The 18,019-nt window shown below is 44.5% G+C and overlaps 1 protein-coding gene across 1 annotated transcript in view; it reads left to right on the top strand.

The window, feature by feature from the left end:
* Window positions 1-18,019, top strand: part of LOC147736581 (transcobalamin-1-like) — a 216,571-nt gene that overhangs the window by 35,560 nt on the left and 162,992 nt on the right. Inside the window, exon 5 of the mRNA XM_086952645.1 lies at window positions 4,997-5,183. Coding sequence (XP_086808771.1) covers window positions 4,997-5,183 — 187 coding nt within the window. The remainder of the gene's footprint in view (window positions 1-4,996; window positions 5,184-18,019) is intronic.

The raw sequence follows: 18,019 nt of genomic DNA, 5'->3' as shown, positions 1-18,019 counted from the left end.
TAACCACCCTGAAAAGCTTGCCGACGCTACTACAGAGTTTCAAGCACGGAAAAGACTGTATTTGGCCTAATTTGCAGAGCCATGATAGGATGAGCCCACACGGCTGAGGCCCAGCAGCCACTCTTTTTCTATGTTCTCCAAAAAGGTGTCAGACAATATCATAGTACACAATGAAATTATAACAAGATTTCATGCTATTTTTATTTTAGCATTTATAAAGCGCATGAATCACCCCACATGCTATAGCATAAAACATAGTAAAAAAACATTGTCATATCATCTTGTATTAAAATATAAGAACATATAGTAGCATGGTACTATAGCATAAAATAACAATACAATATGCAGCCACACAGCATGTCATATCAACAGATCAATATCACAAACCATAATAATACGGTGCACTCTAACTACATTCAATGCTGTAATGTAACAATATGACATATCGAATCATTACATAACACAACAAAACAGCATTATTTTCCATGAAAACATAACATTCAGTACCAAAGCAGAATACTGTAATGTACCGAAACTGTTGGAATCGGCCTTTTTTGCACAGTATTTCTCCAGATTTTTGTCTTCTTTTCTGAACCCTTTTTTGTTAGTCGCATGACTCTATGCACTTTACCCCCTCTAACCAAATGTAAAGTGCTTGTACTCTCCCTTTCAAACATGGTGAAATTGGTATACACTTGATTGATATCTTTAATTTACTTGTAAATCCATACTATATGGTACCACATATTCCCAGGGACTGTATATTAAATGCTACTTGTGGGCAATACACTCATTGTGCCTCTCACAAAAGTAGCACTGTAAAACATTTCTCTAGACCTGCCATTTCAGCCTAGGAGTGCAGTTTCAACCTGTCAATACCAACCATTTGACAGACCTAACAATCCTTCTTAACACTTATAATTCACCACTAAGGTAGGCCCTACATAGGGCACGTGGACGGTATTTTAATGTAGGACATGTATATTTAATGTTCTACGTGCCCTAGCTGTGAAAAACCTCCAATGCTGTTTTATGTGTGGCAAGGCTGGCTGATACCATTACATTTAGTAAGTGCTAAATTTAGTTAGGGAGTAGTTAGAAAAATATTCCAAGTACTTATTTTAATACTAATTTAAATTAAAACTTTATGGTCAGGTTGGATTTTATATTACTATTTTGAAAACACTTTTAGAAAGTTGTCCTTTACCTAACTACAATCAAAAGGCTTTCCTGTCAGTGTCCAGTTGTCACCTGACCCCTGATGGCTCTCCTGTGTTGAGATTTATATTGCTCCCAGACAGTGGAGAAAGAGTTCTAGGTGTGGGGAGGGGCTTTTGTCCCTCAACAGGATGACATGGGGACTGTGCCCAGCTCCTTCCTGAGCTTTAAAGAATGTCTATCCTGTCACTAACAGATGTAGCTCATGCCTTTGGTCTTCCTCCCCGTTGTCTGAGCTGGCACCACATCTAGTAGGAGGAGACTAACAGACAAGAACTAGTTCTGGTGGTAATCAAAGAAGTGCCTCAACCCACAGCCTGGCACCGGGCATAAAAGTGATCTACCCAGAATCTCTTGTCAGAACACTCCTGGACCTGCAAAGAATCCGAAGGACTGTCCTGCTGACTGAGGAACCTGAAGAAAGGCTGGCCTGCTTGGCTTGAACCCAGGATCCCAGAAGTGATTCCAAGGGTCAGTTGGCTGACCTCCTATTTGATCCACAGAGAGACAACAAGCTCTCAGAGGCCTCTCTTCCTGCAACTGCCCAGTTGATCAGTTCCAACTGGGCCCGTCCTGAATCCTGCTGCTGGCTTCTGTTGGAGTCAAACATAGCCACCAAGCAGTGCTCTTCAGGTCCTGGACCCTTAGCTGGGGTTAAAGTGTGCTCCTCCTGTCCCCAAACTGCAAGAATTTGATACTTAGAAACATTTTTCCCAACTTGCTCCTTGAAGAATCAACAGAGACTGGGGCCGATGCTGATGTAACAGCCAATGATGTTGAAACACCAGTTGCCTTCAACTTGCAGGTTTGCCCTGCTGAAAGAGTTACCATTTCTATAAAAGTTGCTCAGTCAAAACGCAGAGGGCTTCACTGGAACTGATGCCAAGCTGCATCCAATCGAGGTTGAGGCTTTACTTGGCACGGACTTCAAAATTTACCCGCTTGGAGCTTTCCTGCCTTGGTCCACAATCACACTGAAACACCCATGCTCCAGCAGCTTACCATTATTGAGCCCTGCTCTGATCCAGATTACAGTGTTCTCTGCTGATGCATCATTGACAACCACTTTTCTTTTCAGAAAACCTTCTAAATCAGGAGGTAATCTTTCTACTGGGACGGGCCTGGTCCCTGTACCCGACCGGCGACCTATCATGGTCAGCCTTAACTTATGAGTTTGACCCAGTCTTGCGCAAACAGATAGCCACGAGTGGGGCTTTGCGCATTCTGGTGCTATTTTTAATTCATATCTATTGTATGACTTTTTGTTCTTTTGTCATTTTGGTATCCTATTGATTAAAATATTCTTTATAAATAGGTTTTGGGATTGTTCTTGCATTGTGTTCTTATTTTATTACTGCTTGAGTGCTGCATAAATACATTCCAAACTGCTCCTTTGTTAAACCTGACTGCTCTGTGGAAGTCTGCCAAAGGGCGGAGCACAGGTTTATTCAGAGGCTTTTTTTGTTCAATCTAACAAGGACCGTGATTGTTATTTGAAGTGGGTTCTCATCCCCTTCAATTAATACTCACATTTCTTACTACAACATATCAAACTGTATGATATTCTATGCAATTCAACTCTACAACGTAACAAAAAGCATACTATGACACCATTTTGTAGAGAACCCTGTAGTTAGTTTTATTCACTTTTTTCTTCATTTGCTCTGCTGCCCTCTCTACCCCGAGAACTGCTCTTTGGAATCTAGTATATAGCTCCCTTAGTACAAAATACATCCCTGATCTCCTCTCTCAGAGAGGAGGCTGTAGCCCATATCGTGACTAGGTATCATGATACGAGGAGGCTCCCCAATGATTAAGCATGCAACTGTTGGTGAACGAGGGGAACCACCCTAAGAAAGGAAGTCTCCCGAGTGGTGGTCCCTTCGTCAGTGGGGCTAGTAATGTTTGAAGGCCCAAGGGTGTTTCTACCTTAGAGGTTGTCCCAGCTTTCCTGTACTCTGGCTGGCAGCACGTACTTGCTGCCACCAAGACCATAGTCTGACTCCTGCAAGGCAGTGTAAACACTCCCAGGAGTCAGGAACGAAGATCTGGTCACACCTCCTCCCTCCAAGGGTGGCTAGCGAAGTGGCATATCAAGGTGGTGAGCTTCAAAGGCTACACCGCCTCTGAAATACACCCAGACTGCCTCCCCACAGAAGGGTCAGCCCTCAGGCCTCAGGCCCCAGACTGGAGGGAAAATTAGGTAGTCAGAAGGTGTACACACCCAGGAGACTGGCCACTCCTCTAGGGTGGACTAACTGATCTGTACAGCTGAGGAAGATTTCTGCCATTTTTAAAAGTGGGAAAATAGAGGGTTCTGGGTAGGGGAGTGACCTTCATCCACCGTATGTGGTCACTTCACAGGTGGATTAGCCGCTGGGCCTAATAGCCCTTTGGCTACTTGCTACCACAAGCCTAACTCCCCTAAATCTAGTCTTGAAGGGACATCCCTGACACTAAAACCTCAGTTTTGAGCAATCTGCATTAAAGATAACAAAGAAGGGATCGAGAAGACGACAACAGGACTTCACACAAAGCAAAAGAGGGAAACGCTACACCTGAGGCAACACTCTGGGAACTGCTCTATCAAGACTCGTCCTAGGCTAAAGGTCAGTTCCCCAAGGCGTAGGAACACCTTAAAGAGCCAGATACAACATCAGACTACCCAGGACTAGTGACACTAGTGCCCTGCAAACCGCAGGTAAAACAACGCTCTGGCACCAAAGAATCACTGCCCATCAGGCCCTCCGAGGGATTGCCAAAATCCAGATTGTCTAGTGCATTGTGGGAACTGCAGTTATGCTCTCCACGAAGTTTGAGGCAGCTACCACATTCCCTGGGACCACCAGATGTCAAATTAATTAACATCTGCTTCACGTACCGCTGCCAAGACTTGTTTGTTGCCAGTCCTGCAACTAACCCCTGCATTAGACGCTGCACCTAGAAGGGAATCCACCCCACGTGCCTCTGACATCAGTTGTGTTTTTTCATCTCTTCCCCCGCAGCAACGTTTCATCGGTAAAAGCAGCTCTCCCGTAGCTCCCGTTCAGCACCAGGGACAGCCAGGACAAGTCTGACCCTGGGCTCCATGGGCCAGGTTAACGTCAACTGACTGCTGTGGCTTGACCTTGAGAGCCGCATCATCTTCACCTTGCAGGGGTTCAATGCGAATCGACCTGCAAGTGACCGATTGTCACTAGTGGTTTTGTCCCATTGAACGCAATGATAACATTTCCTGTATTATTTTGCACCAATTTTATATCACTTCAAAAATCCATAACTCCGGTCATATGTATCTGACCAATTACGCTTTGTATGTATTTGATAAAATTCACATTGGTGCATAAATTTAGATAAAAATCTGCTCTATTTTTTATAACTTGGTGTCAGATTTCTCTTGAGCCGTGTCAATTACTTATCCTCCATGTTGGTAGTATGAAATGATGAACACATGTTCCTCTAGTAAAGCCGGACTGTTCTTTGCCACTCTACCAGGACTGAGCAAAGGATTTATTACTGTGAATTCAAGGACCTGCTCTGGGGTTTGTGATATTATTGCATACTGAAGCCAAACCAGCATCACCACATGATACTCCACCTTCCTACACCACAAAACCTCAAATACTATCAAATAATACATTACAACAAGCTTATATTACACAACGTGATATGATGTGACTTCCCATGACATGACAATATGAATGGAGGAAGTTGGGCCTGATGCAGGGTCACAGTGGTGCTTCTTTACTTCATCCGATTTTCTTTTCCCTCCACACAGGCCTTGTTTGCAGCTAAGAATTTCTACATCAACTCCAAGTGGAACAGCAAGAAGACTCTGGCAGCTGTCTTGAAAGCCATCGAGGAGGGCAAGTTCAATAACCCAATGGCTGCTTCTCAGATCACCCCCTCCCTGGAGGGCCGGACATACCTGAATGCCAAAGGACTCAAATGCTCTGCAGATAAAGGTGAGTGGGTCCACACTACAGACAGGCAGTGTTTTCAACGGGTGGGGTGTGATAAAGGTGCTGTAGGGTCAGGGTTATGTTAAGGTTACTGCAGGCAGTGGCCATTTGTGGTAGTGCTGCTTTCCACTGCTCTTTCACCCATAAACAGTTGGCCTGATTGATGGTCTCTCTTGTAAAGTGTTCACCTTCTGAAAATGGATGATCTGGCTCAATAGGATTTGGACCGCTTGCCTAATTTCTGACTTGGCTGTCTTCCCTTGCTCTGCTTGACACACCTAAGCTATTCTGTTCGCATCTGAACTTTGCGGTTGCCACCTGTGCTTTTATTTATTTATTTATTTATTTATTGGCATTTGTATAGCGCAACATATACCCTGGGGTGTCTTGGCGCTGAATAATTTGCCGGCTGGTTGAAACTGCCTTGCTCTGATGGTTATTCTATACCTGGAGTCATTAAGTAGTTTATTTATTGAAAAACCAAGTTTTTAATTTCTTGCGAAATTGGAGTAGCGTGGGGCATGCCCTGATGTCCTGGGGTAGGGTATTCCAAAGTTTGGAAGCCGCCACTACAAACCGTCGGTCTCCCCACATCACAGTTTTGGTTCGAGGAACCATAAGTTGGTTACTGTTAGTAGAGCGCAGTTGGCGTGTGGGTTGGTATGGTCGTAGATGGTCTTTAAGGAACTGTGGACCCTGTTTGTTTAGGACTTTGTATACAATGCACTGGGATTTGAATCTGGCTCTATTCTGAATCGTCAACCAGTGTAGTTTGGGGATGGCATTGGATAGCGGAGCAAATTTTGGAATTCCTAGAATGAGACGTGCTGCTGCATTCTGTATAGTCTGCAGTTTTTTTAGGACTCTTGCTTGGGCGTTAATAAAGAGCCCATTGCAATAGTCTAAGGATGTCAGGACTAATGAGCTCACCAGAGTTTTAATGGCGGTAGTAGGAAGATAGGGACTTATCTTTCGGATCATGCGCAGTTTATGGTGGGCAGCTGATGCCACTTTGCTGGCATGGTCCATAAAATTAAGATGATTGTCAAAAATTATTCCTAAGTTCCTTACTTTAGTCACCGGATTAGGGGGGGCACCGAAGGTTTGGGGCCACCACGAGGTAGGCCATTCTGGTAAGAGTTGCCCGAAAATCATAACTTCGGTTTTTTCCGAGTTTAGTTTTAGGCAATTTGCTGCCATCCAATCCCCCAGTTCTGTCAGTCCCCTCTGGAATGTTTTAGCTACTTCCTCGCCATCACCCCTTATAGCCAACACTAATTGTGTGTCATCCGCGTATGAGGTAAGGCTCATCCCGCGTGCCTTGATGACATTGGCCAGGTCCGACACATATATGTTAAAGAGTGTCGGACTCAGGGATGAGCCTTGAGGTACCCCGCACGGTTGTGACAATTTGGCAGATTGATAAGGGCCCAGAGAGACCGCCTGCGTTCTCTCCGAGAGAAAGGAGGCGAGGAGAGCTCTTGCCGTGGAGGAGATGCCTATTTTTCCAACACGGCCGACCATAGTGCCATGGTCGACCGTGTCGAAAGCTGCTGAGAGATCCAGCAGTACCAACACCGCTGTTCCGCCTTGGTCTCTTATTGTTCGTATGTCTTCGGTTGCTTTAATAAGGGCAGTTTCAGTACCATGGTATTTCCTAAAACCATACTGAGTATCGTCTAGCTTCTTGTGGGTTTCTATATACTCAGTTAATTGTTGGTTCATGGCCTTTTCCACCACTTTGGCCATGAACGGAAGACTGGCAATGGGTCGGTAATTTTTTAGTTCTGACTTATCAGCTCCTGGTTTTTTCAGCAGAGGTTTGAGCAGTGTGGTTTTTAGACTAAAGGGGTATGTCCCAGAGATCAGGATGGAATTACAAACTTGCGTCATGACTGGTATAATCGACTCCATCACCGGTAAGAGAGCCGATAGTGGGCAAGGATCTAGCTTGGATCCAGCTTTAATTGTCGATACAATGTGTATCACTTGATCTTCTGTCAGTGGTTGAAACTCTGTAAAGGATGGAGTCCCTGTTGGTGTTAAGGTTTCCTGACTAATATCGGTTTCGTTTGAATGTGTGATTTTTGCCAGAAATGGTTGATAAATATCATCCACCTTCTTGAAAAAGAAGTCGGCTATGGCGTCACACATGTCTTGGGTTTGGGGTGGGGTCAAGTCTGGAGTATTACCCGAGAGCACTTTAGTTATGTCATACAATTTTTTGATCGAGTTCTTCGCCTGCTCAATTTGAAGCATATAATACTCTTTTTTAGCCTTTGTGATCATGGCTTTGTATATTGTCAAAACTTCCTTATATTTAGTTTTTATTGTAGGATCATAGGATTTTCTCCATTGTCTTTCCCAATATCTGTTCTGTAATTTTTGTGTTTTTAGTTCGTCCGAGTACCATGGTGCGGTGGGGGTAGTCCTATTTGTGGATATTTTCTTAGTGGGGGCTAATGAGTTCATAGCATGCCCCAACCAGTCATTGAATTGTTGTATAGCCAGGTTGGGGTTATCGGAGATTGATGGGCGAGAATAATCCAGAATGGTTTTTAGATCCTGCTGATTAACATTGTGCCAGGCTTTAAAGGTTGTAGGCTGGCGAGGGGGAATGTCAGTGATGGATTTTTTTTTGTCCATAGCCAATGTGCAAAAAACTGCATAATGGTGGTCTTGCCACTGCTATCCAGTTCCCACTTGACCATCTGAGCTCTGGGGGTCTGACCTGTGCTCTGGTGGCAGCACAGAGCTCTGATGGTCATACTTGCCCTCCACTGGTCACACCTTTGTTATTGTAGCCTCTCTTATGCTCTTCTAGTCACACCTGGACACTGCTGATTGCTTATGCTGGTTGCAACTTTACTGACTGGCCTTCCTTGTACTCGGCTGTTCTAACCTGAGAACTGATGATGTTATCTATGCTTTGATGGCCTCACCTATGCACTGCTGGCCTCACCTGTGCGCTGGTGGTCTGCTGCTTCTGGGCTTTCTGGTATCACATTTGCTTTGCAGGTCATACCTGTATCATCTACCGATCAAACCTCTGCCTTACACGTCTCCCTTTTTCTTTGCTGGTCCCACTTATACTCTGCTGGTCTCACATATGCTCTTCTAAACTCACATGTGCTCTTCTGTCCTCACCTGACCTCTGCAGGTCTCAGCTATGCTCTTATACACTCACCTGTGCTCTGCTGGTCTAACTTGTTTATTTCTGGTAATACCAGGTAGCACCCTAGATCTGCTGATCCCACCTTCGCCATTCTGCCCCCACTTGTGCTCTGAATGTGTCACCTACACTTTACTGGTCCCACAGGTGCTGTGCTGGTCTGCTCTATTGGTCTAAATTGATTGAAGCTAGCACTGGATTCGAGCTATCCAGGCTGATGACGGCTGATTAGCCAGAAACCGGTCCTAGGATGCTTGTTTCCGGTCCAGGGAAGACATGGCTTGGCAGTTCGGGCTGGACTGTTCCCATGAGGCACAGGGTCAGACTGATTTGCATATGAGCATGTTTGAACTGGGGTGGCGGAGTGAGCTAAAGAATGATGATGCCTTAAACCCAAATCAGTTGACTGGGGGTGAGTGCCATCATTCCCCTTGGTTTTGCTCTGCTCTATTGGTCTAACATGTGCTCTGCTGGCTTCACCTGTGCTACGCTGACCTCACATTTACTCTGCTGCCGTCACTTGTGTTGTCCTAGTCACATATGGATCGCCCCATACTGCTGATTGCACCTGGGCCCTGCTTCCATCACTTGTGATTTTTTGGTTTATCTTTGGATCTGCTGGCCCTAACGTGGCTTTACTGGTCTCCACTGTGCAGATGTCACCTATGATCTGTTTATCTCATCTGTGCTCTGCTAGTTTCACTTAAGCTCTGATAGTATCACCAGGATTGAGCTGGTGGTACCCAAAATCTACTGATCTGTCCTGGGTTTTGCTTGTTCAACTTCTGCTCTGTTGCCCTCACCTTGTGTGCCTATCACACCTGTGCCCTTATGGCCTCACATATACTCTGTTGGTGTCACCTGGGAGGGGCTGAACTCACCTGTGCTCAGCTGGCTTTGCCTATGCTCTGCTGGCCTCACATGTGCTATGCTGGTCACAGCTCTTCTGTCTACCAATCACACCTCTGCCATACTAGTCTTGTGCACTGCTGTTCTCATCTATACTCTGCTGGTCTCTTCTAGACTCAGCTGTGCTCTGCTGGAAGCACCGGTGCTCTGTTGGTCTAACGTGTCTTCTTCTGGTCACACCTTTGCTCGTTCTGCCTCACGGTGGTCCGTGGCTGTCACCTGCAATAAGCTGGTCTCACAGGTGCTCTGAGGTCTGGTCTGCTCCACCGGTCTGGTATGTGCTCTGCTGGTCCCACCTGTGCTGAGATGGTTGCACTGGAGATCCATGATCTTAGTTGTCGCCTGCTTTCACGTATGATTTGCTGGTCTCATCTGTGCTCTGCTGATAACATATGTGCTCTGTAGACCTTACTTGTTATCTGCTGGTCTCTCCATGCCGGACCATCTCATGAGTCTGGATTCCTGCAGAAGTACGAGAGGCTCCCTAAGGGCCACAGCCCCCTCCTCTGCTCAAGCAAGGGTTACTCTTGTGTCTAAGGACCTCAGGAAGAGAGGGAGCAGGGAAGGGCTGGACACCCAATGCCAAAACGAATGGCATGCTCTGGGGCTAAGTGTCTAAGACTTCCCACTTGGCAGGAAATCATGTGCTGCTAAGAAGAGTCTAAAGCCGTGGTACAATGATGAGTTGTGAAGTGCCTTGAGTCAGTGGGTGAATGTGTGTAAGCACTGTGGCTGTTCAGGGGACTTTGAAAGGGTTTACACTGCATGGATCACACTAAATTTCCACATATGAACTCTCTGGTAAGTGCAATGATGAGGACATCATATGGTAGGCTTTTTGCATACAATACTGAATTAGGGGCCTATTCACATAGGTAGATTCACACACAAGTTCATCTACATGTGTAAATGTACTCTTACACGTCGCAATAAATGTACTACTTTTGACTATTCACCATTTCTGAGGGTAAATTTACTGCAAGCGTAGACTTAGTTTACGAGTGTAAAGTTTGTGCTAGCAACTTTTCTCTGCGTCCTAGGCAACAATCTCCCTAAGGTAACGTTTTGGGAAAATGTAAACAAGTGATTAAACTTTTAAAAAAATTTGAAAAATATGTTTAAGTTTAGGATTAATGTAAATTGAGTTTATACATGTATTTTAAATATAGAAACTCTTTAAGGTGCCACTGCCCTATTGACCTAATTTTCAGTTAATGATTTAATTAATTTAAATATTTCCGTTTTTTAAATACAATGCCACCTAATGTGAAGTGTTTACATGTATTTATTATATAGGTAGTACATATTAAAAATTACAAAAGTTATGTATTATATTAATTTAAAAGAATTGTGAGATTCATATTTAAATTAAAAAAGGTGGTTAACATAACATATTTTATCTGAAAAGGATATTGATTTTTATCTTTATATCATTTTGAACATTAAATTACATTTCTATATACTTTTGGAATATTCATTAAATACATTGATTTATTTTTGATATCACCTATTTTAAGTCCCTGAATTCAATATTTTGTATGTATGGCTAGTGTTTGGACGTGTGTAGTGCCAGACTTACTCCAGGTTTAATCTGAGAAACATCTGCTACTGTTTGGGTCCTTTTTAGGTTTGGCTGAACCAACGTGCTTGCGTTGTTCTGCGAAAGTTTAGTAAGGGACTTTCAGAAATGCTCCCAGGCTTTTCCAGGCGGATCGCCTACAGTGCATGTGTGAGGGCGCGTGCACATTGCGTGTACATGCCATATAATTACACTGCACTCAATGCAACATACACTCCAAATACCACTCAGTGCCACATAATTACACACCACATAATTACACTGCACTCAATGCAACATACACTCCAAATACTACTCAGTGCCACATAATTACACGCTACATAATTACACTCTACTGAATGCAACACACACTCCACACAATACCGCTCAGTGCCACATAATTATATGCTACATAATTACACTGCACTCAATGCAACATACACTCCAAATAATACCACTCAGTGCCACATAATTACACGCCACACAATTACACTCTACTGAATACAACATAAACTCCACACAATACCACTCAGTGCCACATAATTATATGCTACGTAATTACACTGCGCTCAACGCAGCATACACTCCAAATACCACTCAGTGCCACATAATTACACGCAACATAATTACACTGCACTCAATGCAAAATACACTCCAAATACCACTCAGTGTCACATAATTATATGCTACATAATTACACTGCACTCAATGCAACATACACTCCAAATAATACCACTCAGTGCCACATAATTACACGCCACACAATTACACTCTACTGAATACAACATGTCAAGTCAAGTCAAGTCAATAAATTTATATAGCGCGCTACCTACCCAGAGGGTCTCAAGGCGCTTGAAGAAGGATGGGGAATTACTTGTCAAATATCCACGTTTTAAGTTGCTTTCTGAATGCTAGGTGGTTCTGAGTAAGTACACTCCAAATACCACTCAGTGCCACATAATTACACGTCACATAATTACACTGCACTCAAAGCAACATACACTCCAAATACCACTCAGTGCCACATAATTACACACACCACATAATTCACTGCACTCAATGCAACATACACTAGAAATCCAAAGTTCAGCGAAGGGTTATAAGAGTGTTCAGAAATATGGAGGTGCTCAACAGGTAGTGGTCAGGGGTAGTTTGTGAAGTTTGGGTGGTTGGTGCTTCTTGATCTGAGATAACCCTTGTCTCAGAGAAAAGAAGGGGAGAAGATCTCAACCTTCTGTGTACATAAATGCAATGTCAAGCGCACATACCCGAGCGTTCACGAACTTCCTCTTACCTCGATACAACGACCAGAAGCTCACAAGCGAGGGTAAGCGAGGGTACGCGGATTTGCTTCCCTGCTCCCTCCGACCGCTCACCCGGCGGCGGATTTTTCCACCTCCCTACACCACAAGACGCACTAGAAGCACCTCCTCGACGCGTCTTCCCTTGCACACACCCGATTAGGACCGGGTTGGAAATATCACCGGTCCGACGACACAGCTCTCATCATTTACTCCTCAGCCCTGAAGAGTCACGGGTTTACCCCGGTTTTGACGAAACACGTGTCGGCTGGTTTTCTTGTGAAACAAATACTTACATTGGATGAATAAACACCTAATAGGTTAAAAACATTGGAGTTGGATCTTATCCTTTTCATTGAATGACTACCAAACTCAATTTATAAACCGATACAGGTTGTGTGCGCTTGATACACTAGAAATCCCACTCAGTGCCACATAGTTACACGCCACATAATTACACGCCACATAATTACACTGCGCACAACGCAACATACACTACAAATACCACCCAGTGCCACATAATTACACGCCACATAATTACACTGCACTCAATGCAACATACACTCCAAATACCACTCAGTGCCACATAATTACACCCCACATAATTACACTGCACTCAATACAACATACACTCAAAATGCCACTCAGTGCCACATAGTTACATGCCACTTAATTACACTGCACTCAATGCAACATATACTCCAAATACCACTCAGTGCCTCATAGTTACATGCCACATAATTACACTGCACTCAATGCAACATACACTCCAAATACCACTCAGTGCCACATAATTACACGCCACATAATTACACTCTACTGAATGCAACACACACTCCACACAATACCACTCAGTGCCACATAATTATATGCTACATAATTGCACTGCACTCAATGCCGCATGCACTCCAAACAATACCACTCAGTGCCACATATTTACACGCCACATAATCACTCTATTTATCTATCTATCGCTCTCACTCTATCTATTGCCCTCACTCTATCTATCTATTGCCCTCACTCTATCTATCGCCCTCACTCTATCTATCGCCCTCACTCTATCTATCTATCTATCTATCTATCTATCTATCTATCTATCTATCTATCTATCTATCTATCTATCTATCTATCTATCTATCTATCTATCTATCCATCCATCCATCCATCCATCCATCCATCCATCCATCCATCCATCCATCCATCCATCCATCCATCCATCCATCCATCCATCCATCCATCCATCCATCCATCCATCCATCCATCCATCTATCTATCTATCTATCTATCTATCTATCTATCTATCTATCTATCTATCTATCTATCTATCTATCTATCTATCTATCTATCTATCTATCTATCTATCTCCCTCACTCTATCTATCTATCTATCTATCTATCGCCCTCACTCTATCTATCGCCCTCACTCTATCTATCGCCCTCACTCTATCTATCGCCCTCACTCTATCTATCGCCCTCACTCTATCTATCGCCCTCACTCTATCTATCGCCCTCACTCTATCTATCGCCCTCACTCTATCTATCTACCTATCTATCGCCCTCACTCTATCTATCTACCTATCTATCGCCCTCACTCTATCTATCTACCTATCTATCGCCCTCACTCTATCTATCGCCCTAACTCTATCTATCGCCCTAACTCTATCTATCGCCCTCACTCTATCGCCCTCACTCTATCTATCGCCCTATCTATCGCCCTCACTCTATCTATCGCCCTATCTATCGCCCTCACTCTATCTATCGCCCTATCTATCGCCCTCACTCTATCTATCGCCCTATCTATCGCCCTCACTCTATCTATCGCCCTATCTATCGCCCTCACTCTATCTATCTACCTATCTATCGCCCTCACTCTATCTATCTACCTATCTATCGCCCTCACTCTATCTATCTACCTATCTATCGCCCTCACTCTATCTATCGCATCACCACAGCATCACTCAGGGGAACCACAACATCACTCAGGGGAACCACAACATCACTCAGGGGAACCACAGCATAACTGAACGCCACAGCATCACTCTGCGCCACCACAGCATCAATCTGTGCAACCATTCAACAACAACTGGTTCAAATATGTTCTCTCAATGTTTCAAGCTTTATTGCAAATGTCACAAAAAGATGTTAATATTTCACTTCTGTTCTTGGATTTTCGTCACAATAAAATACACTGAACATAATCTTCACAAAAGTTATTTACAAAAGTTTAAGCTATTGCTATTATAAATTACAATAACTTTTATTTAAGTATTAATTATTTTAAAAAAATTAAAAGCCATTGTTATTTGTAATATCAATACATCTAAGTCACGTAAATACAACACATATTGCATTACAAATGCTATAGGTGTTACATTTGCGAAAGTTAAAACTATTGGTATTGTAAATGACAAAGCAATTAATTTCGCTGTTTTCAAAACCAATACATAAATAAAAATTTGTCATTTACAATACCAATAACTCAAACTTTCCTAATGCGAGACCTATTGCATTGCAAATGCTTGTTGACTATAGTAACTTGTAAGTGCAATTTTCAGTAGAAACGGCCTTACTATTTTGTAAGTGTGTCTGACAATCCCATAAACTCTCCTTAGCCCTCCCTGAAATCCTCCTTACCCTCCTGTGAGCCCCTCCCATTCTGTTTTTATTATTCTCCATTTTCCATCCACTCCCCCTGATTCCTCCACATTTACTAGTAAGTAGTAAGCATACAAATGTCTGGATCTCCCATAGAAATGATAGGAAAGGCTGATGTAGAGAATTCACCATTGGTTTTTAAATTGCATTTTGCATTAAGGGTCATGGGGTTGGCCACAAGGCCTAGCCTGCGGCCAGGCCCTAAAGCCAACCCCCTAAAGGCAGCCAACCAGTGGCTCCCCTCCCTAGACAGATTTTGGCTCCGGAGACCCCACACCGCACAATATTTAATGGACGGGGGAATGCAGCTCCCCTCCTCGGGCTGATCTCGGCCCCAGGAATCCCATCCCTGGAGCCTAACACATTTTGTGGGGGAAGGGTGCACACAGCACCCCACCCGGGTTGAGTTTGGTCCCCAGGTCCAATGCATTTTTTAAGGAGACTGGGGTACATGGCCCCCGGCCCTGGACTTTTTTGGCCTTGGGACCCCCCCCCCCCAGCACCCATGGCTATATTTGTATGTACAACCCAGCCATGTTCCACAGGGGGAAGGGAAAATGCAGCACCTCTTCAGGTGCATTTCAGCCCTATGGCATTCATCCGACCAATGTTTTAGGGCCCTACTCCCTAGGCCAATTTCATCCCACCCGTGCAACCCACCATATCTTGGACGGGTGTTACGACCCGAGTCAGCTCCCCACATTTATTGAAATCCAGCATTACTCCCACCCACAGGGAGCATCTAGAAATGCTGCTCCCTGTGGGCAGTAGCACTATTCTGATTTGTTTCCCTGCCAGCATCACTGTGGGCAGGGAAACATATCTGAAGTCCTCTCACAGCTAGTGGGAGTAGATTTAAAGTTCCCACCAGCTGAGAGTGGACTTCGAGCTTGCTCTCGCTTGGTGGGAGCTTTGATATTGTTCCCGCCAAGCAAGAGCAAACACAGGTTTCTGGTATGTCCGGGGGTGGTCACCCCAGGACATAGCTGGAGCCTACCATGGGGGATGGGGTCCCCAGGGCCATCAATGGCCCTGGGAGATGTCGGCTGTGTGACCTCTCCACATTACAAGTACAGCCGGGCCCTGGGTATGGAGGTCCCTAGGCCTGAAATTGGCCGGTGTGGGGGACTGCTTGCCCCCTCTCCCACTCATTAAATTACAGCTGGGCCCTGTAAGATGGGGTCCCTAGTTCCACAATTGGTCCCCGGATGGGGGCCACCTAAGCGCCCTCTCCCCAAATAAATATATAAATCTACCAAGGACCGGGCCCACCCAGGGGGCAGAAAGGGAAGAAAATGCGGGGGACCAGGCTTTTTTCTCAAGAAGCTTTGGTTCTGACCAATGACCCCTGTTGAAAGGGATCTCTTCCTCACGTACCAGCCCCAATGGCTGGAATCCAATTCTTTCACAACTTCCGGGGAGGTGCTGAAAATGTCTTGTGTTGCAACGACCATGTCATCTCTTTCCTGGCTTTGTCGAAAGGAGAACCTGTTCCAAATAAAAGAGATGCTTCCTCAAATGTGATTTCTTTTAATTTCTGAAGAGCACTGTAGTGGAGGGGGCATGAGAAAACAGCCTGGATTAAGGAGGCCAGCAGACCCACAATCCTAGTAATCGACCTCAACGATACAGTCTGATTGCAAATTGCAGACCTCGATTCTCTCTTGATGTTGCGAATATTCTGGGAGGAAAAGATGAATGGGTCTGTACCAATTCTATGTGGAATCCCAAAATTCCATCTGTTGGGCAGGGGGCAACACTTCTGCAAGTTGACGATGAAACCCAATCCCTGAAGAAGCTGATTGGTCCATGAAAATGAGTCCTGAGCATCTGAGGATCCTCTGCCATCAAAAGAAGGTCTTTTAGATACACAGAGGGACTCTCCCAGCTCTCAGCGACTCCACCACCGGTCCCATCAATTTGGTGATGAGAGACCGAAAGGAAAAAACTTGAATTCCAGGTATTGACCCCTCCACAGGGATTGTAAAATTCTCCTGTGAGGCTGGTAAATGGGCATCGAAAGGTAGGCATCTTCAGGTCCAGTCAGACCATCCAATCGCCTTCCTGAAGGATATCTCTTAGCAAACAAACGCCCTCAATTTTTAAATGTCTGTATAATATCTAGATGTTGAATTCTTTCAGATTTAGAACTAAACGGTAGCCACCCCCTTCTTTTGGACTAGGAAAATAGGACTTATGAACCCCTCGGGTGAGGTACCGAAAAAATACTGCCCCTTTGTCCAACTACGTTTGAATTTCTGAGTCTATAAAAGACTGTTCTTTCTGGAAAAAATACCTTAACACCATCACTGCTATTGATATTTTCCTCCGGTGCTGAATTCTTTGAAAGTCCATTGTTCATGACGAGCTGGGTTCGTCATCAGCGTGCGAGGAGGCTACGCCATGACGAGCCCAGCTCGTCATGAGCGTGGAAGGGGTTAATTTTGAAAGACATTATTGGACTGGCATGTTGTAGAATTCTAGTTCAAAGCATAGAATCACCTCTAAGGTCCACTGATCCTGGATAGTCTGCCTCTAATTGTTTGGGAACAATCCCACTCTTCCCCCCATGGTTACCTCTGAAAAAGTAATATTTCTAACCGTAATGTCTAGTGTCATAAATCAGCCTCCTCGGGGATGGGTGAGATAGGAGGTAGGCTGTGCTTGGTCCCCATACCATCTACCCCTGCCTCAGGGATAGTATCCTTGTTATCTTATGTTATGTTATAGCTATTTGTAAAGCGCAGCTGTTACCAAAAAAGGTGTCCTGGCGCTGAAGGAAGCCCTATTCATGAGGGTTAAGCCGGATGCTGGGATCATGACACTGGTTAGATTGCTTTGGTGAACAGCCAAGTTTTAAGTGTCTTTCTAAAGGCAAGAAGGTTGCATGTGCATCTTAATGAAAAAGGAAGTGCATTCCATGCTTTTGCGGCATTGACTGAGAAGCTTCTCCCTCCCCAGTTAGCTTTTTTTACCCTGGGTACAGTTACCAATTTGGCGTCTGATGAGCGTAGTGTTCTGGTGGGGGTATACCAGTGGATCAATTGTTTGAGGAATTCCGGCCCTGTTCCATGGAGGGCCTTGAAAACCAGACACAGCGCTTTGAACTCAATGTGTTTCCTTACTGGCAGCCAGTGTAGGGCTCTGGTTTGGGCAGAAATAGATTTGTGTCTGGGTGTATTGGTGAGTAATCTGGCCGCAGCGTTTTGAAGAACCTGCAGTTTGTTCAGAGATCCCTCATGTAT

Source organism: Lissotriton vulgaris, chromosome 1_2 (genome assembly GCF_964263255.1).
Source record: "Lissotriton vulgaris chromosome 1_2, aLisVul1.2, whole genome shotgun sequence".
Classification (NCBI taxonomy): Eukaryota; Metazoa; Chordata; class Amphibia; order Caudata; family Salamandridae; genus Lissotriton; species Lissotriton vulgaris.
This window is presented reverse-complemented; position numbering and strand designations above follow the sequence as displayed.